The following is a 19,380-nucleotide window of genomic DNA, read 5'->3' as shown; positions in this document are numbered from 1 at the left end:
CAATTATTGATGAAATAAGAAAAAAAAGTGTTTTTGCCATTTGTATATGTACAATAATATATACTATGAATAGATTTACCTAACTTTTTCACAATATTTATTAGTGTCCTAACTAAATAAAGTGGTCCTTTTGGGATCAGGGTGTTGAGCACTTTAGCCTGGGGTATAGTCTAACACATGAAATGTACCATGTTTGTCTGAGTACACAGTGGCTAGAAGGAACATGCTTAAGGTGCCAAGTAGAGCAAAACAGCTTGATGCCATTTATGGATGCCCATCTTTCTGCAGTTTGCTACAACTTACCCAGTACGTTTTTAGCTTCTCTTGTTTCAGCAAGAGAAATATTACGAGCTCCTTTGGGTAAAGTGAAAGCGCCTCTTGTCTTCCCTTAAATAGAATGTCTTTAATTAGTGGTGGGTTCATGTTTATCAAAGTCTTGTTGTTTCATTGACTATCTCATAAGTCATATATTTTGTTAGGCAAGATATAAAATATGTTCTGTAAGTTTATGTGTTGAAGTCACAATGCATTTGTAATAGACAATGCCAATAAACTGTTAATAGTCAATGAAAGTAAGACTAAGCATGAAAGTAAGGCTAAGTAGATGATTTGAAGTTGAATACTTGCAGATTTCATTTTCCAGCAACTTCAATTCTTTATGGCATCTCTTGCTTAAATGTTTTCCTGTTGGAAAAGGTTAATTAGTCTATTAAATCACTATGATGACAATATTAGTGCAAAGATATGGATGTTAGATTATCTTTGAATGGTTTGAATTGGTATGACAGATGAAAATTTTCTAATGTTCTTTTGGCCTTGATTTGCAAGTTTAGCATAATGTTTGAGCTATCTGAAAAACAGTACCAATACCTTATATTATACATAATATAGAATGAATGAACATGGAAAAACCTTTTCTTTACATTAATTCACTGTGGAAATAAAACAAAATGAATTATTTTACATCCAAAAGAAAAGAATAAAATGTAACTCGAATAAAGAAAGCACAGTACATTATTTCACAGCAAGATGAAGAAAATTACATTTGACTCCACTGAAACATAATACATGTATGTAATTATATTTCTCTTCGCTTTACTAAAATAATGCAATCAATCAGAAACAGCAATATTTGCTTTTTAACAATTTTCAAAGTACAAAACAAAGTAATTTATCACACAGGAATAGCAAAGACATCAGTAACAAGAAAAACATTAGAATATAGTCTCCTAGTAATTGAGTTAGGTAGCTGGGGTATAATGGGAGTAAAAAAAAGAAACTAAGAGAATTATTTCATTTGGATGAAGACTTTTTTATAAAAGGAAAAATCACCCTGATGACAATATACTTAATGTAAACCGTATTTCTTTGTTTTTGTTTTACTTTCATGATTTTATAAGATACCAGCAGCTCTTTGGAAGACATGAAAATCTTCTTAAGCAAACACCACATCAAATTTATCTTTAAGTGCTGAAATCCCAGAAACATTTGCCCAATAAATCCTTATTGAAGAACTGAATATCTGATACGAACTCAAGAAATTATTCAGTAATAAATATTGGTATACAAATCTTTTATGAAAATTCCAATGAATATTATTAAACTATGGATAATATTGCCTATTATTTGATGTATGATGACAGCTTTTTGTTCTGCCTTTGAACCTTCAGTGTATGTCTAAGTCCAAGTTATTGACTATGTAACAAGCATAAACATTTACAGAGATGAGCAATTACATCTCAGGTTAGTTTTTGGTTGTACCTCAATTTTGTTTAAAGTAAATTTTTAAAAATTATGTGAAATACAGATCCAAGATTCCTAGATTTATAAACAGGATAAAACTGTTCACTTTTTAAATAAGTATAACTAATGTGATACTTTAAAAGTTGTATCTAAAGTTTTGTAATTTTTAAACTCCTGATCAATAATTTATGTGCAACAGGAATTCAAAATAAACATCAATTCTAATAATTCAATCTGCATTTTATTAAAAATGCAAAATAAAACACATATTTTGGCTAGTTAGTATAACCGATACTGATTTTATTTGTTTCTTTTCTAAATTTAGTATGTATTTTTTTCATCATTGACACTAGGGAGTATGAATTCATTCAAAGTGGTTTTTTTTTTTTTTTAAGTTCCTTAAAAGGTAATCTGAATAACAATAAATCAGCAGCTAAATTTTGGTTATGTTTATAGAGAAAATGCTGCATTTCTGAAAGAAGAAGCCTCAAAAAGTACAAATCACAGAGAAGCATAGTAAATTCATGAGAGACCTCATCTTACCAAGCTTCCTGGGAGTTCTGGTAAATGTCCCCTTCACGGTTCGACAGTGGGAATTATCTCCTCCACAGACACCACACTTATCCTCAACCTTATTAGAACCAATTTCTTTATCACAGCCCACTTTCTGGAGAGAGAAGATGTCAAATGTGGCTAATTTTAAAGTGCCCAGTACTGGTCAACATCCCAGAGAATGATGAACCCTTCATGGCCCACAGTCAGTCAATTTACAGCGAACTGCCAGTGTAGTCATGATTTTTAATACCTCAGTTTTTTTTTTAATAGTGGAAAATCAAATGACTTGTACCCTAAGTAATAAAGAATATATTTCCTCTAGTCCAATGAAATATTTACACCATTTTAAATTGTCATAGTCATCAAACACACATATAATGAGCACAGATGTAGCTGATGCTGAGGAGACAAAAAAACAGTAAGTGCTTTTCCCTTGCTGCTCTCACATTTATGATGATGGATAATATAGTGAGTTGTATATTAGTGTAATCTTTAAAAGATGGTTAGGATGTGAGATAAAACTTCACAAGAGTGGTGAAGACTTTCACAGGGGCCAAAGAAGCACAGAATGGAAAAGCGTTTCAGGAGAGCAGACGAGTTACAACAAAGCCAGAGAGGTTGTATGTTCATGGAAAGTGGGTTCAGAGGTCAATATCTAAACCCATATTTAAACCAATGGAAGGTTAGTGTTTCATGATAAGGAAAGAACAGTGAAAAATCTGCATGGAACAGACTGCAGAAGACTTGAATACCAGGAAGAATTTACATTTTCCCATGAAACGGGGAAATACTGAAGATTTTCTGAACCAAGTCATGTTCTTAATATAAATCATTGTAGAATAATGATACACAATACACTACTGCACTCAAAAGTATGGGATGAAAGGTGGCAGGGAAAATAAAGACAACACATACATTTAATGTACTAAGTACTGTGGCAGGTAAAAGCTGAACAAGACATACTATACTTTCAGGAAAATGTAAGCTCAATTACTTTAGACTCATTAATACAACACTTCAGTTTTGCTGAAGTATATAGGAAATATACATTAGGAGCAGTGTTTCAGTTAATAAGATAATTTCATATCAATTTAATTATGAACACAAGAAATAAAATGCATTTTTAACATGAGATTAAATGGAGCAAAAAAAACCACGTTTGCTTCTCAACAACTTTTGTTCTAATGTGAAATTTAGCATTTAAAGTTAGTATTGATTAGAAGGTGAGAAAGAAATGTCTTATTATCTTTACAACAAAAGATTAAATACACTTAGCACTGATTATTTTTAAAAAGACCTTGTATTTTAACAGTAGATGGCTACTGAAATACCCGAAGCAAATGCATTATTACCAATTTGTATTCCCAACCTAGAGGCCTCAGAGTTACTTAGAAAAGGCATTTGGCTGGAAATTAGGAAAATTATTTAAACCTTGATTCTGCCAGTGACCAAAGTTTGATCTGAGAAAGTATAATGTCTCCCAAATTTATTTTAGCTACTGAACTATTCATAGACACTTATTGTAATGTGATTTCAAAGATAAAATAGTTTAAAAAATTAAAAATGTGCAGATGAATGATAGTAAACGTAGATACTGTAGAAAGCCTTTGGGGAAGCAATTTGAACTTACCACACACTCTCCTCGCACACATATGCTATATGGATCTTTGTAAGAACAGCGCGTTCCATCATGCACCAGTTGTTTCATGTAAGCAACATCTCCAGTCTCCTTGGACTGACAGTAAAGATGGCATCTTTTCTTGGCTGCATAGGATGGAGGATAAAATTAACTATTTACATAAAATGGAATGTTTGAACAGCATAGTTTGTTTTATTTTTAAATATAAGGTTTCAATGTGATTTCCTAAAAACAAAAGGAATACTGTATAAACAAATAAAATGAGGAGTAAGGAGAAAAGTATGTACATCTGACATATTTGTTTTAGCTAAGGTGACCATATAATTTATCATCTAAACTAGAAAAGGGGCTCTAGTAATAGCAGGAACAACAGGTATAAACCGGGACTGCCCCGGGCAACCTTAGATTTCACCATAGCTCTTACATAAATTTTAATTTGAAACCAGTTTAGTTTTTGTAATATTAGAGCACTGAAAGAATGTCTGATTTGCCTCAATTACCTACCACAGTTTTTGTCTCTTACAGGATGCAACTCACTTCACCAAAATAGATAAAAAGCATGCATTTCTTCTTAATGCGTTGCAACTTCGAATTCTTATGTGTATTCTTCTTTCCTTTAAGATGGATTTGAACTGAACCCAGTGGTGTATGTAATCACATGACTATTTCTTTTCATTCACTCAAATAAGAAGTATGGCAAAAAGTTGCCACTTGGACATATTTAACCAAAAATTCAGAAGTAAGAAGTGAAACATTAAAAGAAAATTTTCAAATGTATTTTTTAAACTAGTCGATAGTACAAAAGTAAAAGGTTATAAGGTATCTTTTGTTATTAAATAATGATCTTTCTCTTGGTCTTGACTCAATTGTCAAAGAACTAGATTTTTCTCTAGTCGTTCAGAAAGGAAAGATCACAAAATTCCAGAAGTATTTCCTAGTAGAGGGATTTTGGTTGAATCAGGAATTCCAACATCTCTCCCAGGCATTCCTTTCCACTGGTCTTTCACCAGTGATGGTGATCGTGCTGCTTGCCAGGAACTATTGCACAATTCTTACCTCTTTACAGAAAGGGTACTTTAGCCTTATTCTTAGAAACCGAGGAGAACTTACTCCTATAAGCACCAAGTTTCCTAAGTTACCAAGTAGGGATCAAGAGTCCATGGGACTGGTGCTGGCAAAGCTTAAACTGTGAGTAACCATCCACACAGCAGGGAGAAGAGCAGGAGGCTACTCACGGTCAGGATGTTCATATGGCAACCAGTGGTGTTTGGTATTCTGGTATTCAAAGTGGGAGTTTCGCTGCTGACACTGCTGTGCTCTGAAGTCCTCAAAGTGTTTTTGGCATTCTTCTGTGTTACAAAGCTGGTACTCAAAATTAACACCAGGACAATCCTGACCACCATTGATGGGCCTAAAGAAAAGACAATACTTAAAAAGGCCTTTTGGCTTCTGTCTAGCAATTGAAGCTTGCAGACACAGTGCTTGAGTGCATAAAGCCAGAGTTTCTGGGCTGCCAGCACAAAGTGAATGAACTCATACTTCCTAATTTCAGTCCCTTTCCAAAAGCACCCTTCTCTCCCTGCTGGGTGGAAAAGTAAAACAAAACACAAAGCTCAACATAAATCAGCTTTTCAAATCATGTATTTTAAATGCATGGCAAAAGTGTATAAGAAAAAAAAAAGCATGTCTATTGAATCAATACAATGATATTTTTCCACTATGTATAAAACACATAGATGCAGCTCAAAGAAACTTTGGTCATTGCTCCATGACTCGCTTTCCTCATATGTAAAATGCAAATAATACTGTATCTTCCTTCGAGGAAAATTGTGAAGATTAAATGAGTTGACACTATTTAAAGCACTCCTAACAAACCCTGGCACATAATGAACTTTAGCTGATCTTTTAATTTTTATTGTCCTTGTTACTTCTAATACTACCATCATCTCTTCCTGTGAAGGCAGGTATGTGGCATCAGACAGTCTTACGAAAGACACGCTCAGAGCCATCCTGCTGCCAGAAACAGAGAGAAAAAGCTGCTCACATATTAAACCCTAGACAAGGAAGAATCCTCTAAATGTGATAATTCAGTTGTTTTTTTCTTCATAAAGATTGCTGAGCACACAATAGGGATTCAATAATTGTAGTCTGAGTGAATGAATGGATAACTTTCCCCCAACAGTCACCTGGCCTTCTATCACAATCTTTCTTTTGCCCTCCTCTGAAGCAATCACGTTCCACTCCCTGAAGAGAGTGAGTCTGTATGCTTGGTACCGCTCTTTCCTGGACACTCCCTTGCTTCTGGCAGTTGATCTCGCAGTGCCCATGCCCATGCCCTTAGGGCACAGTGACCTACTTTTTCCTTGTTCAGCTTCTTAATATTCCTGAACAGCAACTTCTTTACAAATATTCAATCTCCATTTGATCTTCTTATCTTCATCACTGACTGCTTGTCACAGGACTGATGAATGGAGATGTATCGAAAACACAGACTGGTTTATGAACCGTGAACAATTTCTTTTCCTGCCCTGTGTTTTACGTGCACTTTATAAAACAGAATACTAATAACATAATATTGAAGTATTTTCTGGTTTCTCCAAAAATAATAAGAATTACAAGGATATACTCACATGGGATTATTGCACTGGCGTGTTCTGAAACGAACACCAGTTCCACATGTCCGAGAACAGGAGCCGAATTTAGTCCATGACCCCCAATTGCCATCTTGTTTTTGCTGATTAGCATTCTTCCACATGCAATGACCCTTATAGCACCACTTAGGAAAATGACAAAGGGTAATTATTAAAATCATGCGCACACTAAAGCTGAAGTTGTTATACAAGAACCATCTAGTTAAAGGGCTTTGACTAGATGCTCTTTTTTCTTCCAGGTGGAGATGCATTTAAAATTATCCAAAAGCAATTGTATCATTAATATACCCTATCAAAGGGTAATTTAGACTTGTATTTTTCAAGTATAAAATTAAAATGGAAAAACAACATTCACTCAGACTAAATTTTTAAATAATACATTCACCAGTGAGCATCAAACATTATAATCAATAAGAACTCTTTGAGCACCCAGCTTGCACAGTTGGTAATATTTTACCCTGCATCTGTCACTACCTATCTCATAGCAGAATATTTTGAGGGCTATATGATCTTTTTAAAAATGGTAACATGAAGTATATCTTGACTTAGATAATAATATAACATGTCCAAAACCTATGCAGCTTTCAAAGCACTTTTATTTAACTTTTAAATTTTTTCATTCACAATGATTCTGAGAGATAGATGGGTCATATATATAATCATCACCAATTAGATGAGGAAAATTGAGGCCCAGAAAGATTCATCAGTAGTAGCTGAAGGCCATCTGACCAAGAAGTAATTAAGTGGGGCTACCAGAACTCTAATACTATAGAGGCACCTAGCTTAGAGTGCCCTGCATACAGCAGGTGCTCAAGAGATGTTAGTCATTTTCCTCTCCAACATTTTGACTTACTTTTTCATACTACATACAATAAAAGCATTTGTTAAAACTCAACTTTTATAAATTTCAATATAACACCAATATATTTAAGAAAGTTGGATGTTAAAAAGTTAATTATATAATTTTTATAAAGCAAAAATGAATCAACTCGTTATGCTCTTGTTTCTAGTCAGAAGTTTATGATATTGAATTTTCCCAAAGCAAAACATTGTATATAATGTGCTTTGCATAGTGCCTAATATAGTACAAATACTTAAAAAGACAGGTTTTATTATTAATAAGCATATAATCCTTGTCACAAGTACAGTTTATACACATTTGAAATTGAGCTTTGAAAGAACTAAACGCCATATAAATCTTCTGTACCAGGTTTTAGTCCTGCCTACAATTTCTTATTTCTAAACTAGTCAAAGCTCTTCAACTTGAGTTCTTAACATGCCTTTGTTTTGGGATCTTTGCCCTTATGAGTAGTGTAGCTTGGCACTAAGCCAATTTCTGAGCATTCAATCCTGACTACACAATTTGAGATTTAAAACCTCTGGGCATCCTTCCCTAAGGAACAAGGCCAAATCTTCTGTATAAGTTCACATGACTTTATTTCTGGGCAACTTTCACAAGGAATGGGATGCCAGCAGGTCAATCAGATCCCACTACCGGGGGGCAGATGGTCTGCTGAGTTGCTTCTTCCTAGTCTGACAATAGTGGGCTGAACTGTAGTCCCAAAGATATCAAGTCTTAATCCCTGGAACCGGTAAATGTTAGCTTATTTGGAAAAAGGGTCTTTGCAAATGTGATCAACTTAAACATTTAAAAATGTATCCATGGGGTCCTAAATGCCATTACATGTATCCTTATAAGAGAGGGGTAGAGGGAGACTTGACCCACAAAATAAGGAAAAGGCAATGTGGCCACAGAAGCAGAAACTGGAGTGGTGTAGCTACAAAGCAAGAAATGTGGGGTGGCCACCAGACACTGGAAGAAGCAAAGAAAAGATTCTCAACTAGAGCCTCTCGAGGGAGAATGGCCCTGCCCACACATTGATTTCAGTTCATTGAAATTGATTTTTGACTTCTGGCCTCTAGAACTGTGAGGGAATAAATATCCATTGTTTCAAGCCACCAAGTTTGTGATAATTTGTTACCTTAGCCACAGGGATCTAGTATACTCTCTTAGTACATTACTATAATAAAACCTTGCATACTATGATTTTCACATAAAAATGATAGTGCAGCTGTATTCACCACTTTCCAGACCTTTAAAGATGATAATTATGAAACATGTTACATATTTATTGTGTAAATAGATATACTCACTTTTCCAGCAGCACATTCAGTCCCATCAAGTGGAGGTCCCTTTTTAGTCTTACAAAAGTAGGGATTATCAGGATGGCTACACCATAGCTGTTTACATGGGTCAAAGGTTCGGAACTGGAAGATAGATAATCAAAATCTCAGTGAACTCTCAGCTAGCATGACATGCACCAAAAATATATTCTATACAGTTTCTTCTGTCCTGTTTCTTGGATGTGTTTATTTCAAGTTAATAGCCAAAGTTGTGACATGTTAAAAAAAAAAAAAAACTGCATAAGATTTTCAGGTAGAAAACACTTTTATTCTTCTTTTCTAAAATAACAATGATAAACAATGATTTGTCTGAGATTATCTGGTTGACTTTCAATGTTTTTTCTTGATGTTTCTATGTTTTGTTTTTCAAATAGACAATGTGGAAATTTTCTAAAGACTTAGTAATTATCATGAATATTGTAAATATGAAAATATAATGGTTTGGCAGCTCTCAAGCTATCAAAATGTCTTTTCTTTATTTCTGTAGGTATGAGATAGATTATTGAATATAAATAATAAAAGGGCTGGGCGCAGTGGCTCATGCCTGTAATCCCAGCACTTTGGGAAGCTGAGATAGATGGATCACCTGAGGTCAGGAGTTTGAGACCAGCCTGGTCAACATGGTGAAACCCCGTCTCTACTAAAAATACAAAAAAATTGGCCAGGCACGTTGGTGCATGCCTACAATCCCAGGTATTTGGGAGGCTGGGGCAGAAGAATCGCTGGAACCCACGAGGTAGAGGTTGCAGTGAGCCAAGATTGCGCCACTGTACCCTCTAGCCTGAGTGACAGAACAAGACACCATCTCAAAATTATAATAATAATAATAATGATAATAATTAATACTTATAAATAGTTGACCAAAAGAAGAAAAAAATTGTCAAAGTTTCTGTGTAAGATAAAGTATTCCAGGTGCAACAAAATATCATAATACATTCATACGGTTTATGAAATATTTTCCATATATTTGATTCTCATACCAATCCATAGCTGAGAAATATGGGTTACAGGTTAGGGCTATAGTTATGGTTACAAGTAAGACAGTAACAGCACGAGACTAGAGTCTTGGTTTTCATACTCTTCAGAATGGTTTTTATTTTCTTAACACCCCACATTATAATGTCCAAATGTTTGTATAAGCAAACATGTATATTTGTGTGTGCTCTTTGCTTGTTTGCTCTTTTTCTCTCTAAATGTAAACATCTTACCAATCATTATCTAGATGTTTAAAAATATCAAACAACAGCTTATCCACATATCTATTGCCTATACTGCTAATTACCTAATACACCTTTATGTGCATAGAAATTTTTTTATTAGTACAAATTTTCAGATGTGGGTTTTCTGTTTTAATCCTTATTACCGAAGGTGGAAATTCTACTTTTCCATGACATTAAGTCAAAGCTTTAGCAGTAATTAGGAGCTCACAGTGTATACTTTATAGACAGACCAAATGGTTGTATATAGAGGGCTTCAAACAGCAGATCAGTTTCTTTCTAGCCCCATGAAATACTTATGTTCCTTGCTCTAACATACAAAGCTTGCTCCAACATAGAAAAAGTCTTTCTTTCTTTCTTTCTTTTTTTTTTTTTAATGAACTACTAAAGACCAATATGGAAATTTAATGAAACATAACTCTAATGTGAATAGTTACAGGGAAGACTGGTTTTAATGGATTCCACTGAACATATATATGTGCCTTTCTTGTGTTAAGCACTTTAATTATATTATCAAATTTAATCCTCACACCAATCTTATCAGATAAATACTATCATTCTCCACATATTACACATGAGGAAAGTAGGCCAGAGAGATTAAATATAGTGCCCAAGGTTATACATTTAAAAAGCGTCAGCTGGGTACAGTGGCTCACGCCTGTAATCCCAGCACTTTGGGAGGCCGAGGTGGGTGGATCACAAAGTCAGGAGTTTGAGATCAGCCTGGCCAATATAGTAAAACCCGTCTCTACTAAAAATACAAAAAAGTTAGCTGGGAGTGGTGGAGCACGCCTGTAATCCCAGCTACTCGGGAGGCTGAGGCAGGAGAATTGCTTGAACTCGGGAGGCGGAGGTTGCAGTGAGCCGAGATCGTGCCACTGCACTCCAGCCTGGGTGACAGAGCAACAGTCTGTCTCAAAAAAAAAAAAAAAAAGAAAGTATCAGATCCAGGACCTGACCCAAGGTCCTGACCTCCATGCTATGCCATATGATTCTTTTATTAGACTATACCAGCACAATCCTTCCCTATGGTCACACATACATGGAATTCTGCCATCAAGCTAAAGAAAAGCAATAAATCTAAGGCTTAACAGTCATCTTCTCTGAAAGTCACAAAAACCAGGGGATGAAAAGAACGTGAAGATTTGAGCCTGGCAGCCTTGGTTTCAAAGTCCAGTTCCCCTGTTTACCAGTTGTGTGCCTTAAGCAAGTTGCTTAATCTCTAAGTCTTGGTTTTATCTTCTATAAAATAAAAGTACATCAGCTCTCTTCTAGTCTGTCATGAGAATTAAATAAGACAATACATTTAAAGCATGTAGCTGTAGCACATAGCAACACAATGAACACAAAATAATTGCTAGATATTATTATACTTGCACCAGTGAGTCTGCAAATCTCACCAAGCAGGAGCTACAAAAACAGATTTCGAGATGCAACATCTGCATCAACTGGGAGCAACATACCGCAGTGCACATTTTATAGCCAACACCAAAGTCAAAACGACATTGCTCATCCATAGAGTAATTGATTCCAGGAAGTTCTGGGAGTTTAGGCCAATCATGATCAAAAGGGTCATCAAGGAGACAGTCATAGGAACTGTAGGAAGAAAAACATTGCATGTAGTTAAATGTTCATTAAAAAAAATCAGGTCCTGATTAAAAAAAAAAGTAGTCTTTGCTTATAGACTTTAGAATTTCATCACAGATCATACAGCAATTTTGCAAAAACATATATTTAAGGTTTTGGTTTCGGTTCCATTTAGAAAAAGACTCTTTACCTGTATTCATGCCAGGAAAGTAAACCAAGCATGACTTAGGAGTGTAGTAGAGCCACGATTATTTGAGTCACTAATTAAACCACCACATGGTGTGGTAGGGCACATCCTGACACCTATACTGTAGAGCACAGCTGGTACCATATGCAGGAACCACATGACCGTCCTCCCCGCAACCTCAAGTTTGACCATTAATCAAAGATTCTATAACAACTTACTAAAGGAAAATTACATTACAGTTAAAAATTTACTTATATTGTAGACTTATGGCTTCAAGTATTATGACTCCATGATAAAATTGTTGTGCCGAATCTTCTAAGTCATAAGAAAATGTTTATTATCAATAATAGTTTTCATTTACTAGGAATTTTGCTATGATCAAGTCCTAAGAGTCAGTTTTATGTCTGTAGGCTATAAAATAAATACTCTCATGACACGCAGCAGGGGACATACTGGATATATCTTTTCAATTCTTGACCACTGCATCGGGACCAGTGGTAACGATGGAATGCGGCTTGTACCAAGGGAGCCATGACACTTCCCATAGCAGTCTCATCACCACACCTGTTGCCTTGTCCATCATGCTCCATTCCCAACCTAGAACACAAAAAGACCTCAGTGGTAAGAATCAGGGGCTACTGCCTTCACTTAATTTTGGTTTTGAAAATAAGCCCTGGGAAATAACGTATTTTTAAGTCAGCGTGGCTTTCTTGAAGAAGTCACAGAAACAGAAATTGACAGCAACCTGACAGAAATGCCTTTCTTATTCTATAGCTCTGAAAACCACAGGAGTGCTTCTGCAAGCCAGTCACTCATTTAGTTTCAGTGCATGACCTCTTCTCTGTTTGCAGTTCTTCACACTTGGCAAAAGACAAGAATTGCATGCTGGCATGCATTCTGCCCAAAGAGGAAACAATACTGGGAGAAGCAGGAAAGAGAAGATCATTTTTTGGCTTTATAGCTGTCAGCAGTGACTTACACATGGCCTGTTTCATGGGCTACTACAAAAGCAGATGAAAAACCATCCTCATGATTCAGGGTACAACTTCTCACTGGATGACACATGCCGGTGACTGGAGCATATCCTGTAGAGAATAACAATTACTTTTATTTTCATTTTATGAGAAGACTCATTAAGAATTACAACTGGACCTTTGCCTAGCGGAAAAAAACTAAAAGCCTTTCAGGAAACATGGGCAGCTTTATTTCCCTACTAGCATTGTGTCACATTCTCTTGGGAAAGCCACAGGTAACGGTCTCTAAAAAGATTCACTGTGTCTGCATTTTCTCCTTTCCTAAGGGAAGGAATGGCCCGGGGTTACCATTCTCTTCTGCCCACCAGCTAAGCCCTGTCTTTCTGTTTTAGTAAATGGTCCTTCATATCGTGGTACTGATGAAGGAAGCCAGAAATTCCATCAATGTTGAAAAGAAAATCATCAGTCTGCTTCTTCCAAAGTCCACATCAGAATTTATTAGATAAATGTAAGCTGACTTTGGAAGAAAGCTCTTTGGCAGCAGTCATTTCTCATGGCATCTCTTTTTTCATTCCAAACAGTTAGTGGAAATCACACTGCATTTTACAGCATCCCCTCCATGCCCCAAATGCACAATCACTATTTTAAAAGCAAGTATAATTTATGATGGTATTTAAGTGGCTTTTAGCATTGAGAACTCCACAGAAGTCACTGGAAGCATCAGAAAGAAAATGTATGCTTGGCCGGAGTGTGGTGGAAAGTCGTGGTGGAGAGCTGAACATTTGAACAGACTGCCTGATTTAGGATTGCTTTTTAAAAGTCATGACCTTAAGTATTTCTTCTACATATTGATGGCAATACCTTGCATTCCAGCAGGTCCAAAGTCTTGCCTCGTTAAAAAAATTGCATGGTCATGGTGTTCAGAGTGGTTGAGATCAGATCTTTGTTGCTGGGACGCCCAGCGACACACATTCTCCAAGCTTCTGGATGGGTTTCCCCTTTCTATGAGGCTGATGGACTAAGAGAAAACAATATGTTAAAGCCACACATGACAATTTCCCAAAGGCTTTGTTTGATAATTTTCTCTGAAGTTGAATTTGAGATTAAAGTATTTAAACAATGATTCAATAATATTTAGGGCTTATTTTGATATTCACTGTGATTTATGAATTCTAAATGCCCATGAGGGGTATTTTAATAATAATTTTACCTGTGTGAAAGTCAAATAATGCCATTTATGAGAATGGTTTTGTTACGTTTGAGAGAGAATCTCACAATTTTACCTGTGGGAAAGTCAAGTGATACCATTTATGAGAATGGTTTTATTTTGTCTGAGACAGAATCTCACTCTCTCACCCAGGCTGAGGTGCAGTGGCATGATCTGAACTCACTGCAACCTCTGCCTCTCGGGTTTAAGCAATTCTCGTGCCTTAGCCTCCTAAGTAGCTGGGATTACAGGCGCCCACCATCATCCCTGCTATTCTTTTGTGTGTGTGTGTATGTGTGTGTGTGTGTATTTTTAGTAGAGATGGGGTTTCACCATGCTGGTCAGGCTGGTCTGAAACTCCTAACCTCAAATTATTTGCCTGCCTTGGCCTCCCAAAGTACAGGAATGTTTGATACTGCGATTTGCTATTGTGAGGCAACTTAATATTAACCATTTAGGTAATAATTTTAGTAGTCTAAATAATTCCTGGTTCAGCTTAGATTTGAGTTTCATAGAAGTAAGAACAAAAATATTGAGAAAGATTCTGGCATGTTTTTCCAGATATGTGAATGTATAAAATATTAATTAAGATTTTTATTTATTTTTTATGATCCAGAATTAATCAACATTTGGGGAGAATATGAATTCTTCCATGAGTTGGCAAGGCTGGTGAAATCTTAGTCTATGGAGAACCATCAAATTACATTAACTTTACACTAAAAAACAAAAAGAAAAACTCCTATTTTTTTAAACTTTACGCTACTGAAGAGGGGTGGACTCTTCCAGTTCTGATATAAGAAAAGAAGTTCGTTGAATGTTGCTACCATCACATTAGGGTCAGGAGTTAAAAGTTCAGGAGGAAAAGGGCCCAACCTTCAAGAACCCACTAGCCACACTTCTCAGAGTAGTTCTGATGAAATGAAATTTGAACTTGGAACCAAAAGTCAGTCCCTATTTGACTGACAGGCTGAATTTTGTTACAGTTCAGCAAATGTTATTACCAGTGTTTACATTCTTAATAAAATCAGCTGCCTTTTTTAATATACTGATCACATGCTTTTCCAAACAAATGCTTTAACCACCAATTGGAGGCTGTTATTTCCAGCTGGGGTTAACTCATATTCCTTGTTGGCAATATAAAGTAGGTCAGGCTTATGTGATAAAGGTCGATGACACTCTATCATTATAAAATGATACGTGGATGTTAACTATTTAATGAAATGCAAACACATGGATTTTTCCTATTTCCTAAATGTACAACTTCATTAGTATTTCATAATCAGGAGAATTAATTATGAGAGAGAGATGTGTAATTTTAAAAATCAAGGAAGTTGTTAAGCTAGTTGTTTCCCGTATGTTTCCTCCTTAAAGGAGCTAAAATCAATTATATTACATGAAATGCCTACTATGTGCATTTTTATCCAACTTTTGCTTTTGAAAAAATTAAAGTTCTTTTAAATGAAAAGCATTCACTGTGCACCTCACTTTTCTTAAGTGGAAAGATATATGTATATAAAACATTGTCTTTAGTGAATCAAACACTAAAGAAAAAAGATGTTTGTCTTTTTTCTTCAATGTACATTCCAAGCACCTAGAAAATATCTGCCACTTAGTAGGCGTTCAATATAATTGCTTCTAATGAATAAATGAAACACACACTCGATGATAACATTAGGCTAAGGAAATTCTCTCTCCTCATAACAGTATCCATTCTTTCCATTCATAAGTCACACCTAAAGTCAGGGTAATTGCCTACATCTTTAGACAGAAATAAATAAGCAAATGGAAGCCGCACAAAAATCATTCATCATCTGCTCAAATTTGGAAGTCTCCACTCATGTGGCAGTTTCTTCTCCTCAATTTCAAGCAACTAGGGGTTTATGTGGACTATATCTACGCCTTAAGTTAGACGTAGCTTGAACAATTTAGTCTTCTATTTGCTAACCTAGTCCCTAATGTTTACAATTCATTTTTTAAGACATTTTACCTTTGCATATCCCAGCATTATCATGCGCACCAGGACCACATTTATATGCACTCCGAGGGACTCATCATGGTAAATTTCATTCACCTAGAAACAAAAAAAGATAATTGCTAAAAGAAAGGAAACACTGAAGACTTCATGAGATGTACATATAAGCTGTGTAATCTCCACAAATAGGTAAGTAAATTGCTATTTTTAAATTGAGTTTAATAGCTGAACCCTGAAATGTAGTCATTTACTTTTGGCTTTGGAACAATCTTTGGATATGTAAATTGCTAATTCTGTAAACTCCACAGTAATATGAACGTACAGGATATGCTCAAAAGGGTCTTGTTATACTAGTGTGGTGTTAGAAGGAGTCTACGTGTGATGTAATCCAAATATAACATTAGCCAAAAGCAACCACAGGAAGGTGACTTTGGCAAATCATTTGCTAGCCTGTGAGTTGCCCGCAACCACAGTAAAGGAAAACAGCAAGCATTTGCCTACTGGGGTGCCTCTGTGACAACTAGGGGTGCTACGTCTGGTTGAGAGATCCAATGGCTATGGGGTCTGTGTGCAGGAGCTGTGGTAGTGTATCTGAGAGCCAGCTAGCAAGTGGGGCAGCTGAGGCAACGACTGCTTGAAAGTGCTACAAGATAGAAATCCTCCTATATTTAAGTTACTAAGGAGACTCTACTAGTACCTATCAGATGAATGTCAGCCCTGGATGCAACTCTGAGTCACTGCTTTTTGTTTAATTTTGAAAAATTAGGCTGAAATTTCTTTTCTTTTTTTTTTTTTTTCTGAGATGGAGTCTTGCTCTGTTGCCCAGGCTGGAGTGCCGTGGTGCGATCTCAGCTCACTGAAATTTCTAAAAGTGACTCGGTATACTGTAAAATCATAGATGTTGGAATAAGTGCAATCTCAGAGGTCGCAGTCCAACTCTGTTTTATATAGATGAGGAAAATAAAGCCTGTAGAAATTAACTGACATGCAAAACACACAGTGAGCTATTGGCAGATATGAATCTGAAGTGAACTGTAACTGTATCTTCTCATTAAGCTAGTGCAAAATTAGTGCAAATAAAAAATACTTAGCAACATGGCAAATGTTAGCAGGAAGGAGAAAGGTGGAGTTATCAGGCTAGAATGCAAAGTTCTTGGCTGTTTCCAAAAACAACGACTTGACACTTGTTAAAAAGACTAAAAGAGGGATGAAAAACTAACTGCAACTCAGCTTCAGATCCGGGAGATTTGAACAGTAGGCACAGAAATCTGAAACCTGCACAGAAAAGATAGGCATAATCTCATAGAGAGTGGCTTTAAAAATAAATATAACTCAAGAATGACTGAAGAATGCTCTAAAACAAGAAACTCACAAATCATAGTATTTTGATTTGCCACACAGACCAGGAAGATTCAACTGAATTGTTTCAAGAATCCAACGTGACTGCACAGAAAACCTTAAAAAAATCAGGGTCTTGAATGTAGACTAAAAGCACACTTACTGAATTTGTAGGAGTCACAAACAAGAAAAGAACAGCAAAGGTGGAAGTAAAAATTCTGGCTAAGCTAGAATATGCTAGAGATAACAAAGTATAACTTAAAAAGAAAAGATGTAAAGTCCTTTTAAGTGGAAAAATGCATGAATATATACACACATACATTTATACATATATACACATGCACGTGCACACACACACATACTCACATACATAGAATGGTAAGACTCAATTTAATACCTGCACAAGATAAGCCAAGCTGTGGAAAAAAATCTGCAATACACACTTGGATTGTGTAAGTGTGCAGGCAGATAGCTCATGCCCAAGTTGTCCCACTCTAGGCTACAGAAAACCTGAAGTATTGAGTGCATTTTTGTGGGCTGTCTTATGACAGAGGTGCTTGACAAAACATGAATATATCATGAGAAGAGCTAACAGCAAGGAGGTCAGAAAATGTGTCTTATAAAGAAGAGTTGGGGAGACATAATGGTTAAAAGCCTGAATGCCCCACATTAATAGTCTCAGATAAATCCTGGTTCAACCCCTCACTGCTTGTGAGACCTTTATTATTCTGAGTCTCAATAAAGTGGACATAATAAAAATAATATCTCATAGGGTTAGGGTGAGAATTAAGAGACTTAACTCATGCAAACAAATTGCTCAAAAATTTTATGAGTGAGAGGGAGGAAGGGGTTTTTAAGGATATTAGAATATGAGAAGTGGAAAAGAAAAACATAGAAGAATTAATAGCCTTCATATGGAAGGCTATTTTCTATATCTATAGAAAATAAAACTTAAAACCATTCACATTATTAAAGGGGTGAATTTCAGCTTAATATAAAGAAAAAGTGAATGTTAGACCAAAGCTGTTGTTTCTTATGTGCTTTTTAGTCATGGGCTGATTCTCTTATCTTACGCCACACTTCATGCTGCCTAATTGAAAAGTGAATCAACTCTTCCACCCCTCCTCTTCTAGATTCATTATCTGATAACATATTCCTAACTTTATAGTTGCAATAAAAGTTAAAAGTCAACAGCCAGGCCTGTCACCAACACATTCATTCAGAGACTCATGTCTATCCCAAGAGGCTTCTTGTAAGGCAGCTGTTTCAAATTAGAAACATGGCTTTGCACACCACGTTATACCATGTACTTAGTTTAATGAAGTTGAAAGGTAAAATGCACTTGATGTTAAAATAAGGTTGAACAATGTTAGTAAATAAACAAAACTAGATAATAAGACAAAACTAAAGAAAAGGAGACAGAAAGAGTGAATTAATTTCTGGAGAAGGAGAAGTAAGAAAGGGTAGGAGGCACTTAAGCCAATGCACATAACAGTGACAGCTACACTGTAACATATGTAATACATCAATGCTATAGGAAGCTCCTACATCAGAAAGTCTTAGAATAATAAAATGAAGGAAAGACGGAAATAATGACAAATAGCTTGTGATATTTGAGTTAGTATAAAATGTACATATGGTCATCCTAAATTAGTAAATTCATTTGTACTTAGTGAATTATAAATTAACACAGTGTCAAGAAAGTACAATGGACAAAATTATTAATCTCAATAGCAAATATGATATTATAAAATGAATAAAAGAGCATTTTTAAAATTCAGATTTACCATTCACCAAAATAAAAGTATTACTTAACAAAAGTCACTATTATGCCAGGCTAACTGGAAAACAGGGTGACCCAGTAAAAACCAAAATCAGTCTAAGAATGTTCTGAGTCAGCATGCATTTTGAGATTCACAAAATATGCATAAATTATCACAGGTAGAAATAATCAAATACAAGGGAATCATATTTTTACATAGCACAAAGTATTCTTTCAATGTGGCAAATAACCAGCTGTCTATACTGTACAAAGCACTGTATCTTATTATTTTGATTTTCAAGGTTTAAAAAAGTTCCTCCATATTATTCACTTCTAAAATATATTTAATAATTTGACTGCTTTT

The 19,380-nt window shown here is 35.6% G+C and overlaps 1 protein-coding gene across 1 annotated transcript in view; it reads right to left on the bottom strand.

The window, feature by feature from the left end:
• ADAMTS3 (ADAM metallopeptidase with thrombospondin type 1 motif 3) overlaps nucleotides 1-19,380 on the bottom strand; it is a 288,029-nt gene that overhangs the window by 25,640 nt on the left and 243,009 nt on the right. Inside the window, exons 6-15 of the mRNA XM_005555100.5 lie at nucleotides 15,932-16,015; nucleotides 13,599-13,755; nucleotides 12,743-12,848; nucleotides 12,217-12,360; nucleotides 11,453-11,585; nucleotides 8,743-8,856; nucleotides 6,568-6,713; nucleotides 5,173-5,348; nucleotides 3,929-4,062; nucleotides 2,287-2,410 (exon numbers count right to left, since the gene is read on the bottom strand). Coding sequence (XP_005555157.3) covers nucleotides 2,287-2,410; nucleotides 3,929-4,062; nucleotides 5,173-5,348; nucleotides 6,568-6,713; nucleotides 8,743-8,856; nucleotides 11,453-11,585; nucleotides 12,217-12,360; nucleotides 12,743-12,848; nucleotides 13,599-13,755; nucleotides 15,932-16,015 — 1,318 coding nt within the window. The remainder of the gene's footprint in view (nucleotides 1-2,286; nucleotides 2,411-3,928; nucleotides 4,063-5,172; nucleotides 5,349-6,567; nucleotides 6,714-8,742; nucleotides 8,857-11,452; nucleotides 11,586-12,216; nucleotides 12,361-12,742; nucleotides 12,849-13,598; nucleotides 13,756-15,931; nucleotides 16,016-19,380) is intronic.

This window comes from Macaca fascicularis, chromosome 5 (genome assembly GCF_037993035.2).
Source record: "Macaca fascicularis isolate 582-1 chromosome 5, T2T-MFA8v1.1".
Lineage (NCBI taxonomy): Eukaryota > Metazoa > Chordata > Mammalia > Primates > Cercopithecidae > Macaca > Macaca fascicularis.
This window is presented reverse-complemented; position numbering and strand designations above follow the sequence as displayed.